The sequence below is a fragment of the Lagenorhynchus albirostris genome, chromosome 21, assembly GCF_949774975.1.
Source record: "Lagenorhynchus albirostris chromosome 21, mLagAlb1.1, whole genome shotgun sequence".
Classification (NCBI taxonomy): domain Eukaryota; kingdom Metazoa; phylum Chordata; class Mammalia; order Artiodactyla; family Delphinidae; genus Lagenorhynchus; species Lagenorhynchus albirostris.
Genome location: NC_083115.1, coordinates 11,772,986 through 11,792,691, shown reverse-complemented (window position 1 = coordinate 11,792,691; position 19,706 = coordinate 11,772,986). Strand labels below are relative to the sequence as shown.

The window sequence follows — 19,706 nt, the reverse complement described above, 5'->3', positions numbered from 1 at the left end:
TGAGGCCGTTCAGCTCAAGGCTTTGAATCGTTTTCAGCCATAAATGAAACTGTTAATCCTCTGACATTTACTTTCCTCTCTAAACCTGCAGCTCCGTGAAGGTCAGAGGGTGGGGAGAAACCGCTGCTTGGTGTTCCGTCTCCTGCATGCACCAGCCTTGTCTAGTTCCCTGTTATGTTTGGCTTTCTGGTCACCTAGGAGCATCTGGCCTAACTCCCATAAGAGCCTGAGGGCAGGCGGGGCAGGCACGGTGCTCCCAGCGCCAGCCTCCAGGGAGCACAGGGCCCCCCTTTCTTCTCCCAGCCCCTCCCCCCCCGCCAGGGGGGCCTCTTCCTCTGCCTGCCCCTCGAGGCCTGGCCTCTGCTGGGGCTACCTGGTCAGATACAGGCGCTGCCATGGACACGACCTCCCCTGAACAAGCTCCTCAACCTGAAGTGGGGCTAATCGTCCCCCCTGTTAAAGCACTTAACAGGGTGCCCGGTGCACAGTAAGGGCTTAGCAAGCGTTAGCCTTTTAAGGAGCATTTGAATCTTCAAGGAGAAGAAAGCCCAGGACTGGCTACCCACGAAGCTGTGCTAGTTCAAACACCAAGGACATGGAGCACGTCGTGACACTCATGGGGCCGCAGGGTCCTCAGGGCTGCAGCCAAATGAAAGGCCAGAGGCTGGAAAGAGTGAATGAGGAATAGATGAGCAAGATGAGGCATCGAACGACAGCCACCGACGTCACCGAGCGACGGCACCTGCCCTGCGTCCAGCGCTGTGGTCTCTGCAGCTTGTGTCAGCACTGGGAGAACTTGTCACCCGGAGGAAGTCCCTACAGCCAGGCCCGGACACGCCTGTCGGAAGAAAACCTGTCCCTGACAGGAAATAGATCAAGAGTGGAAAACAGCTGGATTCCCAGAGAGACCAAGTGGTTCGTGTGTGTTGCTTCACTCAGAGCTGTTGTCCCTGAACTCTCCAGCTGCTGGTCACCCGGTCTGTTCGTCCCTGGGCTTTCTAGCTCAGTCTTCCTACAGTCCTTCTGCTGGGGTTCTGCCCGGCCTCATTTCCAGGCGATGGGGTTACAGTTTGTGCCTCGGGGAGATGATTCTCGTCGTAATCCCGTGGCTGAACCAACCCCCAGGGGGGCCGACTCCTGGCCAAGCAAATTCTCTGTCCCTTTTTACCCTCTCTGTCCCATCCGTCCCTTCCCTCCCCTCCTCTTGCTGTCTGGTATTTGAAGAGCTAAGGATCCTTTCAATAGAGCAGCGACACAAACCTTGACCCCGTCCTCACTGGCCTCAGAAGCAGTGCAGAACCATTCTTCCAGAGTTGTGGGGTCTAGTTGTTCCTTTGGCCGGAGCTGCTGCTACGCCGCTGAGGCCCAGCCTTCCCCATACTGGGCGGCTTTCCTGACTGCGGGGGCAGCAGCAGGATTGCCTTCGTTTGGTGCGCTGTGTTTTCCAGGTTTCTTCAGCGTGTTCCGTTTGCTCCTGTAAAGCTACGCTCCCTAGATGCTGTGTGTTCTCCCCGACCTCACGAGCAGGGAGAGCCCGTCCCCGAGTCTCAGTGAGTCTCCCCTGTACGTGCTGTCTGAGCCTGCCTCCCCTTTGGGATTCTTCACTGCTGAGCCGTCCGCCCAGACAGCGGGATGTGCCGAGGGCCTGGCGTGTAATTAATAGGGGCCTCGGTGTTTAAAATCTAGCAGGTCGAATTTTAATGACAATTTCCATCCGTTCTGCTAACTTTGGGATTTTAAGCAAGCTCGTTTGTTTGTTTGTATCCTCCCTGAGCCTCAGTTTCCTCATCTATAAGTAGGAAGAATGAACACTTGTTCTCTAGAGTTATTTTGAGGGAAAGAGTAAAGCGCTTGGCGTAGAGTAGTAATTACTGTTAAAATAGCTCTTTCATTTCTTTTTCTTTTCTTTCTTCTTTTTGGGGGGTGGGGGGTCAGAACTTCAGGCGTGACCCAGAGGCTCTAGAGCACCTCTGTAGCTTAAGAAGCAGGTAGGCTGCAGGGACTCAGGACTGGTACCCCACCAGCAGAAACCTAAGGGTCCAGGCTTCACTCTTTGGTAAAGAAGAGAAGCAGCTGGGGCCGGGCCAGGAGGGCAGCCTGTCGCTGTGGTGTGAGCTGAGGGGGGGAGGCTCAGGTGGGGTCAGCTGGCCGTCCACCCGGGTGTTTGGCCTCCTTTGGTGGGAATAGTCACCCAGATACCATCTGAAAGCACGTGAATTCTAACTGCTTCGGAAACAAAACCCAGGCTACAGAGAAACTTCGGAAATGTAAAATGTAGCCTCCGTAAAAAGAAAGTGAACTCCGTGAAGAAAACCAATTGTGACAGGGGTAAAAAGGAAAATCAGCTCCAAATGGGATCATGTTTTATTCAAGATTTGTGCTGCCAGCGGGCAAGGCCAGAACTTGGATGGCAAAGTGGGACAACCCAACTTCAAGACTCATCCACTCTGCCACGAAGTGCTTCTCGCTCCACCGAGCTCGGCTCCTGGAGATCTCTAATGGCCCTTGATAGCAAACAGAGTTAAAAATTAACAGTCTGACAAAATTAAAAATGGATGACAAGCAACCACTGTGGACTTAATCTGACACAGGGTGTTACATGCTTGGGTGCCCTCGACCCGAGTGGCGTCTTGAGTGAATTTCTGGGATGTCTGAGCACATTTCACCTGCCTGTTTGGAAGCAAGAGCCTGGTTTGTGCTTGGGACAGATGGGGAAAGAGTCTAAAAGCCCAAGAGAGAAAATTAACCCTGAAGGCTTGTGTTTAATTAAGCCCAGCCTTGATTGCTCTTAGCGGGAGGTACTCACAGGCCTAGGACCTTGCCTTTGAGGTCTAGACCTTGTCGCTGCCTGGGCTCAGACCTCAGCACCGTCCCACCATTCAGACTGGGAGACCAGGCGGGGTCATGGGGTTGGGCTGGGGCGTGGCCTTCTCCCCGGCTCTCCGGGTGGGTCAGATGGCAAACTTAAACCTTTGAACCGGTTCCTGTAAACCTTGACATTTTGTCTAGGTGTTGGCAACTTGTTTAATTGCCCTAGGCAAGGAGTATTAGGGGCTAAACAAGTAGCGTAAAGAATGCTGATGGCATTTCGTGTCCTCCTTGTCTGCTAAGAAAGAGTGTGAGGGGGCAGAGGGGACCGGTGGGTGCGGATGTCCCTTTAGAGGGTGATCTTCACGGGCCTCATTTCATGAAGTAGAGGAATTCCTGGAAAGTGTTCTTCCAGCTTGGGTGGGTGAATGCTTCATTAGAAATGGGGAGGATTGCTCCTTGAAAGAACCCTATAATTGGTCCCATAAAGAGGGTCATCTCTTTTGTATTGCAATTACCACTCCAGTCTATGTGGCGAGTTTGGAGTTTCTTGGACCAGAGTGTGCTTCTGCCTTGGCAGCCTCTCCTCAGCCTGGCAGCCTGCAACGAAGTTTGCCGTGGGCCCTGACATGCTTTATTTGGTGATGCTGCGTAAGAGCGGATCCTTAGAGCTGGGAGTCAGTGGGGCAGAGTTGCTTATAATTAAACTGTGTGAGTGGCTGGCGGCCAATGGCTCAATGCTGGGAAGGCCCTGGCAGGGTATTCAGGGCTCCTTCTTGGGGACAGTGGTGGAAACCTGCCTAAGAATATCCATGCCTTAAAAAGGAGAGGAAGCTTCGTTCTGACTGTGGTGCTGGGAAATCTGCATTCAGGTACAGCACCTGCATTAGGAAAGGTAAGAAGATCTTCACTGCTCCCGATAGATTAGACATCCAGGGTACCAGCTGGTCTAGTGATCGTCTTCCAGCCCTGATTAGTTTTGTTAAGAGCTGGGAACTTGGATGCTGTGTCAGCGTGCCTCAGCCTCCTGGATCCACCATATGTCACCACTGGAAGGGGCCTTCCAGACCAGCGTTTCTCAACGCTTCTCTGTAATTCAAAAGATTCCGTGATCAGATAAACTTGAGAAACCCAGGATTAAATCAGGTCAAACAGGTTTGTGTAAACTTCTCAGAGCCTTTAATGTGCTGATGTGTATCTAGAATCTGCTGAGACTGCATTTTTCTCTCAAATGTACCTGACTGCAGAGCATCTCACTTCTTCTGGACACACTTTTGGAAACCTGTTCAAGCACAGTGTCTCTCAAACTGGAGCATACATATGCGTCATCATCTCCTGGAGGACTTGTTAAATGCAGGTGCTTGGGCCCTACCCCTGCAGTTCCTGCATCTCTGATATATGTCCCAGGTGATGCTGGGGGTCAAGGGACCACACTCTTGAGAACCACTGGTCTAGACTTGTCCCTTTATTCCACAGAGAAGAACATTGCTAAACCAAGGGGTATCTGTTAATGGTAGTTGCCGTGAGTTGAGCCAGCTGCCTGGTAAGCACTTCTCATGACTGTTTCCAAAGGCATGTGGGACGATGGGAGTCATCACTACTCGGGGATAGTACAGTGCAGAGGATGACCCTTTCGGTACTTTACACTGTGCTCCCCACAAACCACTGTACGGGGGCCAGTGCCTCAGGCAGGGCTCCCACCCTGGAGCCCAGTCAGGGTTTCCTGTCCTTGGCAACACTACTGGGGACATGAAGTTTATGTATTTTAATCCTCTGGGCCTTAGTTTCCTCATCTACAAATGGAAGAGGATGGAAATGATCTCTGGGTTCCTTCTCCTCTCTCTAGCACTCCACTTTATCTTTGCTCTGAGTCATTTCTTTTTCTGGCGGCCCTCCTGTCTGTCACCAGTCTGTCCCCAGTCACAGGAGCTGGTACGAGGCTGAGGTGATGGAGACTTCAGTGTTACCCTTGCAGGGCCACTGCATTTGAGAGCAGCGTTCCTGCAGAAGTGTCATGGTGGCATCCCAGTGTGGGCCCTGGATGGTGAATCGTGACAGTAATAACTGTCGGCGTTATGAAGCTCTGGGGGAAGGGTCCCAGCGTCTTCTGTGTTGCTTATTCATTTATATGTCACAGTTTCTGTGATGTGCTTCGCAGTCTCTGGCACGGAGTAAAGATCAGTGTTAGCTTGGATCGTAGGAATGATGTTAGAGGCTCCTGCAGGGATTTCTGAGGCCCCTGGAATTGCATACAAGGTTGTGAGCGTGCAGCTGTGTATGTGTGATTGAGCACACGTGCATTTTTCTGCAGACAGGACCGTTGCCTTACAAGCGTGGTCAGCTGCGTAGACTGCATCCCTGCTGGATTGTCCCTGGAGCTGGAGTCGGGGAATCATGGGTCTCCCCGGTGTTTGTGACGCATCTAAGTAGCCCCTAGGCACTGGGCAGGAGTGGCCGCGAGTGACCTGGGGCCAAAAACCACAGCAGAAGAGCAGCCTGAGTGGGTGTTAAGGAAGAACCGTGTTTTCCCAGACAGCGGTGATTAGCCCAGAGCAGCTTGTTCCCCCGGGGCTGGCTGCCTGAGCTCGGGTTTTGCCCGGTGAGCTCTGCTGCTCTGTGCTCTGCGGGCCCAGGGACAGTGCTGATGAGAAGTGCGGGCTCGGCCACCTGCCTTCTGAGGAAGTGGCCTCACAGAGCCGACGCAGGCAGGCGCGGTGGTGTCCAGCCGTGGGGCACGAGAGGGATGGATCTCGGGGCCCGTCTGCTGCGTGGCCGCCACACCCTCCCTGAGCATCAGCCAGTGGGCCGACTTCACCTCTGCTCGGCGGAGCGCATCTTACCCTGGAGCCCGGGGCTCAGCATCCGCCGGCCCGCCCGTCGCCCGCGGCAGGCCGGGGAGAGTGCGAGGCCGTGTGTGCGTGGAGAGGCTGGAGCGGGCGTGCAGGGCGGGAGGGGCTTCACCTGCATCGAAGCGAGGCTCCTGCCAGCCACTCTGCGGCTCTCCCCTCCTCGGGCAGCCCCTGTCCCATGCCTCCTCCGTTGACCACCAACGCGTCTTGGCCTCCTTGGGCTCAGCGCTCCCGCCCCACACCCGGCAGCACCCGGGCAGCACCAGCCGTCACCACCGCGCTCCCCGACCCCGGTGCGCACGGCCCCGCCCTCTCCAGTGTGCGCTTAGGTTCCACGTCCCCACCCCATCCTTTACCACCTGTCTCGGGAAGGCAGCTCCACCTCTGCCCTTTGCTTAGTGAGCAAGTGGATTCAGATGCCCAAAGCCGTAAGCCGTGGGTAGGTATGAGTTTTTTCTTTGAGTCTCTTCCTCCCCTCCCTCCCTTCTGCCCTCTGCCCCTCCTCCCCTGTACTCTACCCTCCCTCTCCCTTCCCGGCCTCCTGCCTCCACACGTCCCCTCTTTCTTTCTCTCCCTTTGCCCTGCCTACCCCCCTGAGTTCCCCCCGTGACATGTATTTAGCCTACCTGCATGCAGTGTTTTTGGTCCCCGTCCCCTTAATTGCTATGAGTGTTGAAAGGACTCTGGCTCTGTCTTAAATGAGCTTCAGTACCAGCTGGTGGCTCCCAAGAAATACAGCTCTGCCCTCTGCCAACGCGGGGGACCACTTGGCTGGTAAACTGATTTCTAGTCATATCTGACGTGCTGCTCCGGCGGGTCTCTAAGGCACAGCCGGCCCAGCGGTTTCCCCGAAATGCAGTCCTGGTGTAGGCAGAAGCTGCACCCTGGTCCTATGAAGCCTCCTGAGTAAGTGAGGCCAGACACCTCTCCTCCCAGCTGGGACAGAGTGCCCCAGTGTGGCCCCTCACCCTGCAGTGACAGCCAGAGGGAAGTAGCCGCTCTGTGAAGGAGGCCCGTGGGGTCAAAGGGAACTCCGCGCACTTGTGCATGTGGACCAGGGGGAGAGGCCAGGGGTACTACGTGGGCTCTCCCGGGCCCATTCCTAGACAGCCCAGGTTTTGGAATCAAGTTAGAGCTGGTGGAGCCTGAGCCCTGGATTCTGACCCAGCCCCGAGCCCACTGGGCTCTGTGACCGTGGTGGACATCATTCAGAAAACCCAGCCCTCAGCTGATTTCCCCACCTGTACAAGTCAGGTAAGATGAGGCGGAAGGTCTCCATCAATGCCTTAGGCCCCCTGCACCTCTGTGTCAGCCAGACTGCTGCTTCATCTGTTTATGCTTTGGAGATGTGAATAAGATGCCACATGAAAAAGGGGTTCTGCTGCAGATTTTATTTCATTAAACTACGGAAGTTGATTTGCCAGGGTAAAATTCCTCCCAGCATCACATTCCACTCTAGAAACGTTCTCACGTGAACCGGTTTGGGCCAGACCCAAGTAAAGAGCAGTCTCCCTCCTGCCATGCTTGGGAGTATGCCACCTCCCTGTGCTGGCAGCCTCCCCCTTCACTGTAATCTGCTCTCCCGCCACCACGCCCAGCGCTGCTTCCTGTGTTGCTCACAGGCCGGTGGGGAGGTCGTCCCTCTTCGGTGTAAACAGACACAGCGGTAAACGGGCATCTCTCGCCTCTGTCCAAAGGCTTAGGGTCAAAACTGACGGCGCCAATAGATGGACATCTGTCAAAGCCATAGTGCACTCGCCCTTTTGTTTGTTTTTTCACATTCTCCTCATTACAGGATGGGAACATCCTGCCAGTGCACAGAGCATCGCCATCCATTTGTGTTTGGGGCTGGCCTTTCATTTTGGAAACCTAATGGGGGAGGTGGGGCTCAGCAGAGTGAGCAGACAGACACCCCGCAGGGCCAAGAGGCCAGGACCCTTTCTAAAAGAATAGGAGCAAAATCTCAAAAGGCTTCCTGGCCAGACCACTGGCGTGGATGGTGTCGGGAAGCATCCCTTCCTTATCAAAGCTGATATGTGTTGCCACAGGCTACTCAGAAAGCCATTAGGCAGCCTGGCCCCCAGCCCAGGTGCTGCTGAGTGAGCATGGAAAAGGGGGCTCGCTGGGCCAGATTTCAGCCCAGCAGTGGCTGTTAGCGGAGAAGGAAGCTGGGAGCGGGGCAGCTGCTGGACCCCGGCTGCTCCGTGAGAGCTTGGTCCTGTGGAGGATTCCTCAGGATGCGGCTCCAATGCTTTCCAGCCCCTGGGGGGAGAGCTGCCCCGGGGCAAGGATGAGTGGGCGCTGCCTGGGGACAGGAAAGGGGGCAGCAGCCCAGCAGGACGCCCTGTGAGGAGTGTGGATGTACGGGCGGGCAGGGGGAGCCCTGGTTCACACCTTCTCCCCTTGTGTCTTTCCAGATGCGCTGGCTCCCTCCCTCCGAGGCTACTTCTCAGGGCTGGAAGTCCCGTCAGTTCTGCTGAATCCCATGTAAGTACTTGGTTTCAATGAGAACTGTGTCCAGTGCCTGGATGAGCCCAGGCCAGAGCAGACGTTTGATAACTGGGTGGCTGTCATCCTGCCTCAGCGCCTACTCCTGGGCTTGTCCGTGCTCGTTAACAGTCACGCGGCAAACTCCTTGTGGCCCAGAGAGTTCCGGGGTTTACTTTGCACAGGCAAGTTGCCCTGTTGACCTGAAGTCTCAGTTAGTGGCTCATGTCACCTTCATTTCAATTACCAGGGGAACCGCTGAGTGCAGATTTCAGTTACTGAAGTTCTTAGCACCGTAAAAGGTCGGCGCTTCCAGGGGGCTCCGGTCCTAGGTCAGAAGGAAGGGCCTCACCAAACAGAAGGATTAGTGTTGGGTGTCAGAGTACCAGAAATCCCACACAGGAGCGTCGGAGGGGCCAGTCAACCCACACCCTGACAAGTGAGGATTCTTTCTCTGGCCCTGGCAATAAGTAAGTCAAAGGATGACACTTTTGTGCTTTAAGACATCAACTTCAATAAGTTAGGATTGTACCTTTTCTTCCCCTGAGCTGACATATTTCTGAGTGTGGTCAAAGAGCACTTGGCCTCGGGTGTAACCGTGGACAGAGACTTACACGCTTCTAAGGTCGGAGTTAAAAAGATTTTTTACCAAACGATTCTCAGAGCCTTTATAACACTATGAGCATCGTGAATCTTGAAGATTAGGAAACTCTAGGATGCAGTGTTTCTCAAACTTATTTGAGACCAGGAAACCCTTTTCTCGCACCATCTTAGGAGACTAATGTTTTACATAGCACACGCCTTGGGAAACCGTGCCCTCACCTCTTATCCAGAACCTACACCAGGGGCACCCATACGTATAACCCTTGGACCAGGAGTCACCTGTTAACGCTTGTCACTAATACGTGATTATAGGAGGAACACCAGGATTCTTTCCTTAAAGCGACTTGTATTTGTCCCTTGTTCTGAAATTGTTCTTCTGTGTGTGTTAAAGTACCCTTTTAAAATGAAATGGTAATGTTAGTGACAGTGTGTTTCCAACGTCCTTTCTTAGAAAGGTGAAGTCAGCCGTCCGTGCTAGACACCTAAAATGTTCTTTACAGTGTTTTACTCTTGTGTGAAATCTTAGTTTGCTATTTAAGGGTGACTTTTTTCTCCCTGAAAATATAAATTTTAAGCTTTTGAGGTATATTCTGGAGTCCCTTTAAGTCCAGAATTTCCTGAGTCCATGCTTCATATCCGTGTGCCCACAATTAATTTTTAAATTTAATTTATATATCCCCGGCCATCGTTTCTCTGTTCCGAAAAGCCTTAGGCATTGGCTGTGTGGGAACCTTCTCCGTTACTGGATGACACTGGTCTAGCGCTGTCGTGTTACACAGCTCCAGAAGGCACTGTTCCCAGGTACCTCTCTGTGACAGTGTTTATCTCTTAATTTTCGGAGGCTGGTAGGTATTCACCTAGAGGTGTCTAGGATAAGAAAACCAGAAATTCTGAAGCTCATGAAAGAGTTCATGGGGTGAAATGTAGATCTGGCATCTTTTGCAGAAGCTGATAGTTGAGGAAATGAATGAAATCGGAGGTGAGGTCGGTGGGACAGAACCTGGAGGCTCTCCTGGATGGAAGGGGTCAGCTTGTTGAGAGTGAAGAGTGACCAGGGACAGGGGCGGCACGGCGCCCGGGGAGGGCAGTGTTGAGCTGCCTGGTCTGCAGCGTCAAATGCTGTAGGAAAGCTGAGTAAGATTTTGGCAGTTCCAGTTGGCAAAAGATGGTGGTGGCATAGGGCCCAAGGAGAGAGAAGGCAGGATTGGTAAGCGGTCGAAGAGATCTAGCTCCATTCCCCAGAGATCTAGAGGCGGCGTGGCTACCAGAGAAGGGCCAGCAGTTGCTCCCCACTGCCCTGGAAGTATGGCTTCTGAAACACTGTAGGATCTGCATGAAGATGTAATGTCTCCGGTGGGTGCATCATTGTTCTGAGATAAACTTGGGCCATGGGCCAGGCTCCTTCCTTGGGGTCTGAAGGGAGTGGGGGAGAGGAGGTAGTTCAGGAGGAGGATAGATCACTGAACTCATTGCACTGCACTTGGGGTTGGGACTCCCATCCTGCCTGAAGTTAGACCAGCTCAGTATGGCTCCATTACCCAGGCTCCTTCTCGTCGCTTGGATCAAGTCCTTTCCAAGACAGCTAATAATCCAGGCTGTGTAATCTTAAGGAGACGTAAGTGAGAACTGAAAACAGCGGTGCTGATGAAATAACCAACATTTTAGAGCAAGATGAGTCTCCAGAAAAGGGCAAAAGTGCCACCAGTGGAACCACTGGCCCACATGGCCTTCCTGTACTCACTGGAAGGGGCTTTCTTCCCCCCCCGGAAAGACAGCACCGGAATGGGGGCAGGAGTGACATCTGGTATCAGACATAAGGACCTGTACGCAGACCAGCGTCACTTCTGATGTGTGGAACGTCAGGGCTGCCTCCTCCTGGATCCTGAACATTCCAGGCCTGTTCTCCCGGAGGTCCTTCAGGGATTTTTAATTGACCCAGTCTGAGCGCTTATTTCTAAAGGGAAATCAATGACTAGACTAGAAAAGTAAATAAGCTCTTTATTCTTTAAACGTGTTATTTATCTACTATATGGTAGATATAAAAATGTGTGAGGGCTTCCCTGGTGGCGCAGTGGTTGAGAGTCGGCCTGCCGATGAGGGGACACGGGTTCGTGCCCCGGTCCGGGAGGATCCCACGTGCCGCGGAGCGGCTGGGCCCGTGAGCCATGGCCGCTGAGCCTGCGCGTCCGGAGCCTGTGCTCCGCAACGGGAGAGGCCACAACAGTGAGAGGCCTGCATACTGCAAAAAAAAAAAAAAAAATGTGTGAAACGAGGCCCGTGCCCCTGAAGAGCTTCAGTTCTAAGGGGCAAGAGCCATGGACACAAGTTTTAAAGAGAAAGGAGAATTATTGCCCAGGATGCTCCAAAGAGAGGAGCGCTCCAAAGGAGGTGGGTGTGCGTGCGGACCGCCATCAGCGGCGTAAGTAAGGCCATCAGAATGGTGGTCGTCAGAGGGGTGGGTGTTACGTTTTAATTTGTTCAACATCTTGCTTGACAGACGGTGTTCAGTCTGGTTACAGCGTGTGCACATCACTACAGAGTTTTGCTAATGGGTCAGCCATGTGGCCGAGAACCCCAGGAAACACAGTAATGATTGGCAGTGATCAATTTCCCAGATGGGTTGAGGATAGAAAAGCATGAGCAGCTCTGTAGTCACTCCTTACAAGGAATAAGGGTTATGCAGTCTTCCTGGTTGGGTATCCAAATGTAGTTAAATAAATCAGAAAAAAGAGGGGAGAAAGAATTAGAGTTGGAGTGGACGTGGGAGGGTGTTCTTAAAGAACTCATGAAATTTCCCTGGCCGGGGACTGAGACCACAGCATAGAAATTATAAGCACGTGTAGTCACGGCCTCACCGAACTAAAGGAGAACATGGCAAGGGATAAGAATTTGAACCTGTTTGTTCCTTTTGTTTAGTTTTGGGGAGGAATGGCCTAGTCTGTCTTTGGCTGTGAGCACAAGCGCCTTGGGGATGCAGCCACGATCCGGAGAGCCCCAGCTGCTGGATGTCCAGGCAGCCCTTAGAGCTTAGCAGGGTGGGAAGGGCAGAGTCTTCATGGAAGCCCAGACAGCTGCTGTGGCTTCAGGCACTCACCCCCTGCCTTCTGCCTAGAAGAGGCCCCAGGGTCCTTCCCTTGTCTTCTGTGAACCAAGGTCTTTCAGTCACACGTAAGGCCATTGACACAATACATATTCAGTGACCATCTGCGGGATATAAGGTACTGTTCTGGGCGTTGCAGATACAACAGTGGACAGAAGCAGACAAAACCCTTGACTTGGTGGAGGTGACATTCTGTAACAGGGAGAAGAGTAATAAAATACTAAAGTAAACAGTAGGTCGGGTGGTGAGAAGCGCTAATGGAAAAATGCCAATCAAGGAAAGACGGCGACTGTGAGGGGTCAGCAGGTGCTTCCCTGCACATGGGAGCAGAGATGAAAGCTCTCCCAGATTTATATGGGGTTCTTTTCTCAGAACAGACCTCACTTTACTCAAGCTTAGAGGACAGTTTAACTTCTCTGTTCCTCTTCTCCCCTCCCTTTTGCTACATCCAAGTGAACAGGCTTGGGCTGGGTGGGGCTTGAAGGCAGCGCTGGCAGAAGGTGCCCGGCGGCCCGAGTGGATGAGCCCTTCCCTGAGAGGGGTCTCCACGTGCCCTGGTTCTGATTCCCTCACCCTGAGCCCCGGGGTCTGTTTTGCTTCCTGTGTGAGTCAGAAAGTAGGGACGGGCCTGAGAACCTGCCTCCTGCCAGGTACTGGGGTGGTGGCGTCCCTTCTGGCTTTCTGCTAACCACCTCCTAGCACCTGCCGAGCCATGTGCCAACCAGGACTCTTGTGACAGCCAGCGCAGTCAGCTGTGGCTCCCCCTTCACCCGTGGTCTATTCTGTGAGTCTGGCTGGGACACGGAGGCCCCCGAGCACGTGCACCAGGGAGCTGCCTGCCCGGCCCCTGGAGGAAGGTCACAGATCGCGGCCGCATGTTAAGATCAGGACACTGAGCCTCGGCGTTTCCGCAGTCGCAGGGCAAGGCCACCTGCAGGAGCCGACCGTCCACTGCCATCAGCTCTCTGAGTGGCTGAGAGCTTCAGAAGGCCGCGTGCTCTACATAGAGGTGAACGCGCTGGGACTCCCCTCTGGTGTTTTGTGTTCTTTGGGGAGTCCGCTCCTGGGGTCTCTGCAAAGCAGACTCTGGCCCACGTGTTCTCTCTGCCCACCCGCTGAGCCCGGCGTGCGGACAAGTGTTGTTGATACGGTAACTGCAAAGAGCGGCTTGCTGATAAAACCCTGGTCTCCCAGAACCCGGGCCCAGAAGCCAGGGTCCCAGGACTCCTAAACCACCAGTCCTCAGTCCTCCCAACTAGCTTCAGCCCAGAGGCGGAGAGGAATCTGGTCATCAGTGTGATTTCCTAAACGACAGCCGCCCTAAAAAGGCAGCCTTGGTCTGGCCGCCCCAGGAGGCACCCTGGGTCTGCAGGCACAGCCTCCCTCCTTGCCTGTGCCCGGCAAGTGTGCACACGGCCGGGGAAACTGGGGTCAGATGATAGGTTTTGTTTCCAGGGGTGAACATTTATTTTTCTGTCCTCAACCCAACTTCTACCAGGAGACTAGAATCACATCTACTCATCTTTCAATGTTTTTATAGTGAAATTCTGGGGAAAACTTTTTTTTTTTTCCTGACTCTGAGAAGAGAGATGCCCTGGGAAGGCGATCTTTCCTTCAGCCTGCCGCATCACCCCAGAGGCCGTCTGAGCGCGGGGCATGGTCTCCCTGCGGCATCCCGGGGCAGCTTTCCACAGCACATCGTGTGCTCCTGTCCACAAAGCCCCGTGCGCCAGAAGCAGGTTCTCTGTCCTGGGAAGGAGAGCAGCGCTGAAGACTTGAGGAACGTTAGCGGGGAATCGGGCACCGGTGTCCACGTGCTGGGCGAAGGCCTTCCTTCCTCAGCACCAGGAATTCTTGATGAAACCAGCCAGCACGGAGGCAGCCATGCCTGCAGGAAGAATATTAAAAATGTGTTGCTCGCTAAGTGTCTGCCTCTTCCTGTCTCAGAATTCTCAGACACTGGGAATAGCAGGGTATGTTCACAAGTGTTAGCTTTTGGGTTTTGTTTCCTAGTGGGTGCCGGAGCAAAGTCGAGTTCATTGGTGCACGTGACAGCACAGGGTTCTCCTGGAGGGTTGCTTCTGGGGCCTTGGGCTGACCAGAGTTGTCCCTGGGGTCTGGGGCGGCCCCTGGAGTTGGTTAGGTTTCGGGCTGCTCTCGGGGGCCCTCAGATCCCGTGCCTTTCCTCTGTCTAGTCCTGGGGGACGTGTGTGCAGAGGCGCTGCCTGTCTGCCCCCGGGGGGCTTAGGCCCTGGTGCTCCTAAAGGGGCACGCTTTTCTCCAGGTGCCCTCCCCACTGGGCTTGCTGCAGGGAGTCCCTGGGAGCCACCCTCTGCTGCCGGGCACCCCGGCCCCCGAGAGCCACCTCCCGCTGGCTGCACCACGTCCCAGTGAGAGCTCTTCGTGGCACTCCCAGTTGGAGCTTGTCCTCAAGCTCAGCAGTGGAGGCCTTTGGTGCTGGTGCCTTTGCCTTGCAGCTCTTTACCCTCGGAACAGGCCCGGGGAAGCCGGCAGCCGGGGTTGCTGTCACCGCGGGTGTTAACGGCTCCTCTCTTTCTCCACCCCAGGTTCCAGGTGTGTGATGGTGGCTGCAATCTGTCTTGTGGGTATTAACGCAATCTTCAAGTGGCTCCTGTTCTCGAGCTGTTCTACAAAACTGGAGCGCGCTGGTGAGTTCCAAACTCAGAGACTGAACGGTTCCTCCCAAGAAGCGGCGTGTCCCGGGCAGGGCACGACCGCGTGGAGTGGTGTAGTCGGGGCCATCCCACCAGCATCCCCGGTGGGTGGGGCCCCTCCAGGGGCTGCGGTGGGCGCTCGGGACCGGCGTGCGCTCGTCTCCTCCAGCTGCCGTCTGCTGAGGCAAAGGCGTCCCGGGGTAGCAGGTGAGCTCTGCGGGCTCTCAGAGCGCGTCACCCAGTGCTTGGTCCTCACAGCCTTGCTGGGTGAGGCTGTCAACACCTCCTCCAGCAGTATCCGGGTATGAGGTATTCCATCAAAGGGAACATATATATGAATGAAGTTTTTCCCTTGAGGCCCTAAGGCTTTTTTTTTTTTAATTAACCATTTTGGTGGATATCTTCAGATGTAGTATGTATATTCCTTTTGATCTATTAATCCAGTTATACTGAATATAGTGCAGCCCTTTCTTGATGACTTGGAGACATTCTGAGCCTCTCAAGAAACAGGGCGATTGCCCTTGGGCATGACTGAACTATAATGGAGTCTAAGTGGACTCCTAAACTGCGCGGCTTTTCTAGTGGTGAAGATTTGGGTGATTTGTCCGTCTTCTCCGTCACTACCAGCTGTCACTGCTCAGTTCTTTCACTGCGGGCAGTAAGCGTTGTCTCAGAACAGTCGTGCAGCAGGGTTCCAGGAGGCGACCTGCCTGCTGGGCACCACACGTGGGGCTTCCAGTCTCTTTGGAAAGCTTGACCTAGAACAGCAGGAATGCCAGGGGCAGGCCAGCAGCAATTATGTCCCAGCCCAAATAAGGTGGCAGATTTCATCCCTGTGAGGGGCCTATAAAGAAAAGATGAGTCATAAAGAGAACAGGATTCCTGCTAAGGGCAGAGAACCAGGCAGCTGGGCCTAGGAGGTCATTACCACATTCGGGGCATAAGTCATCTCGTGCTCAGAAGCCCGCCTCTCAGTGCCCCCCAGAGGCGCGTGTAGTGGGCGCGTGCAGCCTGCCCACCCTGCCTGGTTGGGGAGCCGGCATCAGGCACTTGGGGTCTTTTTTCCCACTGACGTCTGTTTCTCACACTAACGAAACTGACCAACAGGTAAAGAGTTTTCCACATCACACAGGGCAGCCAAGAGATGTCCCACTAGTTCTACAGCCTTCTAATCCATCAGGTTTTCCTCTTCTCGTGGTCCTTAACAGAAGTGTCCACGGTATTCTTATGGATAATACCACTCAGTAAAACTGTTTAAAAAGGCAAGATCTTGCTTTGCTTTCTCTCTCCTCTGGGGAAATTTAAGGACCAATGAGCAGCCACCCATACAATTTTTTTAGAAGCAGGTTTAGAGTAGGGATTTTTTATTATTATTTATTTTTAGTGTAGTAAATCAGCCCATATCTCAGTAATTCGGGCACAAGCAGATGAGCCCCGTCAGGAAGCAGCAGCAGCTGGAGCGTGTGGTGACTCTCTGCAGACAGTGGAAGGGCCTGGTGACAGTGGGGAGGAGAACCGGCTCGGTCCTGGGTGGCCCGCGTGGACGGGGTCTTCAGCACTAGCCGTGTTCACAGTGGGGCTTACCAGCCCCAGGCCACCCATCGGTTACAAGAGTGTGGAGGAGGCTTTCCCCTCCCCAGCTCTGAAGTCAGCCAGCACTGCAGAGATAGGCCTGGCCCGTGAGGAGGGAGGATCTCTGGCCCCGAGGGCGGGCCTCCTGAGGGTGAGGGCTGGCGTCCACCCAGGGCCGCAGCGGGGGCGGCCAGCGTGAGCTCGTGTCCGTGGCCAGTGGTGCGCCGGTGCAGGGCATGCATCTTTAGAATAGGGAGGAGTTTCTAACCACAGATGACTGTTCCCTGGAGACTCTATAGACTGTGAAGCTTTTAAAATGTTAGTCTTTGTGTTACAAATTAGTACCAGCATTTGATTTTTCAAAAGTCAAGCTGACAGGTATAAAATGAAAACTAAACCACTCTTATTAAAAACCTTAGTCATATGACGTTGGGATTTGGATGGAAGGGAATATTTCTTACCTTGTAGTAAAAATGAATAAATGTTAGAAAAACTCTTGGGGAAAAAATCATTAGTAAATAGGCCAAGTATAGATACAAATGGATTGGGGGGAAACAGAAAGAGGATTTTCTTCTTGCTGGGAGAAAACACTCACAAGGCGCTTGGATCAACACACTCTAACTTACCAACCTACCAAGCTGCCTCGGGGAAGAGCAGCCTCTCCCGTGGGTCTCGGCGTTGGCCACCCCGAACCCCACCAGGGCAGCCGGCACCACGACCCATACCCATCGGCAGCTGTCCCCAAGCGCTGAGGGACACACAGTGATCTCCATCAAGGACAGCTGAAATGAACTGGTTTAGAATTGTGTAATATTCCTTAAAGACACAGGGAGACACTCCATTGCCTTCAAATAGAGCCAGTGGTGACCTGCTTCAGACAAGATTTTATACACATTTTCTTCCCTTGTTTATCCCATCACATGCATGTCATAGTTGACCCCCTTTCCGGAAAGGTTCTGTGAGGAGAGTCTGCTCTGTAAACAGAGCCTGACTCTCTCCCACCCCCCATGGTGCTCTGTGTTCCCGGATGTCTTTGCTTTCTGTTTAAAATGTCCTTGTTAATACATTCCAAGGTTTGAACTCTGTTCCTAGCTAAACCCCTTTCCTTGTTTACAGGGATTGAAATAGCCACATTCTGACCTTCTATTCAGTCTGGAACATCTATGGCAATGCGGACGCATTCTTTTCCCATGTGAGAACTGCATTTACCCAACACAGTTATGGAAAAGCGGAAAAGCTCAGGAAACTATTGACTCTCACCCCTTTCTTTGTTTCTTCCCTCCCTGTTCTTTTTCACTTCAAAAGATCCGACTTTCTACGCAGCCTTAGATTAACCAGCCCCGTCCATCTTTCTTCCTGCTCAGGGGCCCAGGAAGGGGACAGAGGACCCTTAAGTCGGGTGTGTTGCTCATCGCCTCAGAAAGCTGGGGCGCCTTCCCAGTCCCCGCATGAGCTTTCTGTAGAGGCCCTGTCAGGGCCGGTGTGCAGAGCCCCACGTGGGCCCCAGGCACAGTCTCCTGGCTCTCAGCCTAGCCTGGGCATGATCAAGGCTGGGGGCCACGTCCCATTAATAGCCCATCGTTCCCGTTTCATTTGTCCTAGAGTCCAGGTGTCTGCATTTTTGCTACATGCAAGTGACTATGTCTGGAGTAGAGGATGGTGGAGACGGTCTCAGGGAGGGAAGTAATCCTTGTGAAAGCCAAGTAAGTGGCCTGGACCGTGAGAGCTTCAGCCAGGAGATGAGAAAGCCCTGCAGCCTGAAGGGATCAGGAAAGGCTGGAGGAAGTGGTGCTTAAACTGAGTTTTGACAGATAGTAGGGTTTGTGTATGCGGAAATACACTTAACAGAAGCGGGGCACGTAAGACTGACTGTGTGGTCTTGTGGAAAATGGATTTTGATCAAGGTTTTGAGGGTCTTGGAGAGGCAGCGGAGATCTGAGCCAGGTAGCAGGAGGTGCTTTAGGAATTGTCACCTTACTGCCCAAAGCAAAATGCATGGTCTAGTGGAAACACGTACCAGGAGAGGCGAACCAAGCCGGTGATGGCGGTGTCAGAGTGACCTGAGAGTGCAGGGCGTGTCTGGGATGCATCCGTGTGAAGGCCAAGTGGTGAGTCTCGGTAGAGACGCGTTGCCTTTGAGGTCATGGCAGAAACGCCCAGGGCAGAGCTGATGGGAATGGGGAGAACTGCCCGGGAGCTGGCAATGTGCACTTGCCTGAAGGTGGCCTTTGAGCTCCGGAGAAGCAAGCAGACCTAGACCAGGCAGGCCCTGCCTCACCGAGCCAGGGGCTGTAAGAGCTTTGTCCTTCCTAAACTAGTGGGCGGCCCTCTCCAAGCCCATGCTCTGTGAGACGCCCCTCAGGTTCCCAGAGCCTACGGGCTGCCCGCTGCTGTCCCCTGTGAGTTGTTCTGAAGTGGGAACTGCTGTTCCTTGGCCCTGGTTTCCTGGAATCGACGATATCCACGGCTTGGGTTGCTGGCATGGGGTCAAGTTTGGAATGACGTGGGACTTGTCATTCCAGGCCTGACAAGCCAAGACTGAGGAGGAAGGAAGCTGGCCTCGTCTCCGGGTCCCCAAAGCTGGTTTCCCTCCTCCGTGGACGGACAGAGACTGGCAGGTGGGGGAGGCCCCTTTGGCAGCCAGAGGGCCGCAGATCAGACGCTCGTGGGGACCGAGGCTCGTGAGTTCATTAGAGGACGTCAGCTGCTACAGCACCAAGGACCAGGCCCGGCCCTGTGACCCCCCCATAACCCTGGGCACGTGCATTCCTGCCACCCACCCGGGCCTGCTTCAGGCCGTGCACACCTGGGCTGGATCGGGGGTCCTGGTGCCCCACCCCCTGCTGGGTAGAAATCAGGCAGAAGAGATGTAGCTTTCACGGGGGGGGGGGGGTCCTTCTGCTGGCCCTGCTGAGTGTCACAGTACGTGTGACCTGCACCAAAGATGGGGAGTGAAGGGTCCTGGCCCGCTTCGATTCCTCCGGCATTGAGTGAGTCTGGGGGGCTGATCCCCACTACTGTGCTGGGCACCAGGGGAAGCAAAGGAATTTTCCTAAAGGAGGTGATCACCTCCTGCTGGACAAATCCTGTACCAGAGAACTTGGAGAAACTGCAGGGAGGACACGGGGACCTGGCTCCCAGAGCTCGAGTTGGGAACATTTCTAAACCGAAGGGGACACTCGTTATTCTTTCTATAATCGTAACTAAATGATAGGCAAGGACTAATTTAATAGTTACAACAAGCTGAAGAGACAGGTAAGTGTTAACCGAACTTCAGAGAAGAGGTTCTGGATGTCCAGATCCCTACTCTTGAGAGCAGTGTCCTACCTTCTCCCCGTGGAGCTTTCCAGGAGCCACAGGTTTGTGGTTATTGTATTTGGTCTTCTGACTTGTGGCTCATTAGTTTTACCCATTTGTACTGTCAGCCAAAACCTAGGCTCTGACAAGATATACTGGGACATAGTTTAGATCCAGCTGGCACTGCACGGATCTGGGTGGGAGAGGAGTGTTCACTAAGATCGTCCAATTAGCGTGTCTGAAAGAGTTTAACTCAGGGCAGGACAGGGGCTGTTAACAGCAAGGACGGCTTCCTCCCACATACAAAATTCTAGT

General features: G+C 53.8%; 2 protein-coding genes across 8 annotated transcripts in view; one reads left to right on the top strand and one right to left on the bottom strand.

The window, feature by feature from the left end:
• The window catches only part of RBPMS (RNA binding protein, mRNA processing factor), a 185,963-nt gene that overhangs the window by 164,086 nt on the left and 2,171 nt on the right, over positions 1-19,706 (top strand). For both annotated transcript variants that reach the window (XM_060136662.1, XM_060136660.1), the window contains 2 exons: positions 8,075-8,144; positions 14,415-14,516. In XM_060136662.1, coding sequence (XP_059992645.1) covers positions 8,075-8,144; positions 14,415-14,460 — 116 coding nt within the window. In that variant the 3' untranslated portion in view covers positions 14,461-14,516. The remainder of the gene's footprint in view (positions 1-8,074; positions 8,145-14,414; positions 14,517-19,706) is intronic.
• GTF2E2 (general transcription factor IIE subunit 2) overlaps positions 13,366-19,706 on the bottom strand; it is a 91,773-nt gene continuing 85,432 nt past the window's right edge. For 3 of the 6 annotated variants that reach the window (XM_060136646.1, XM_060136644.1, XM_060136650.1), the window contains one exon: positions 13,366-15,366. The gene's annotated coding sequence lies outside the window, so the exon portion shown is untranslated. The remainder of the gene's footprint in view (positions 15,367-19,706) is intronic. The other 3 variants (XM_060136647.1, XM_060136645.1, XM_060136652.1) reach the window with 1 other exon arrangement.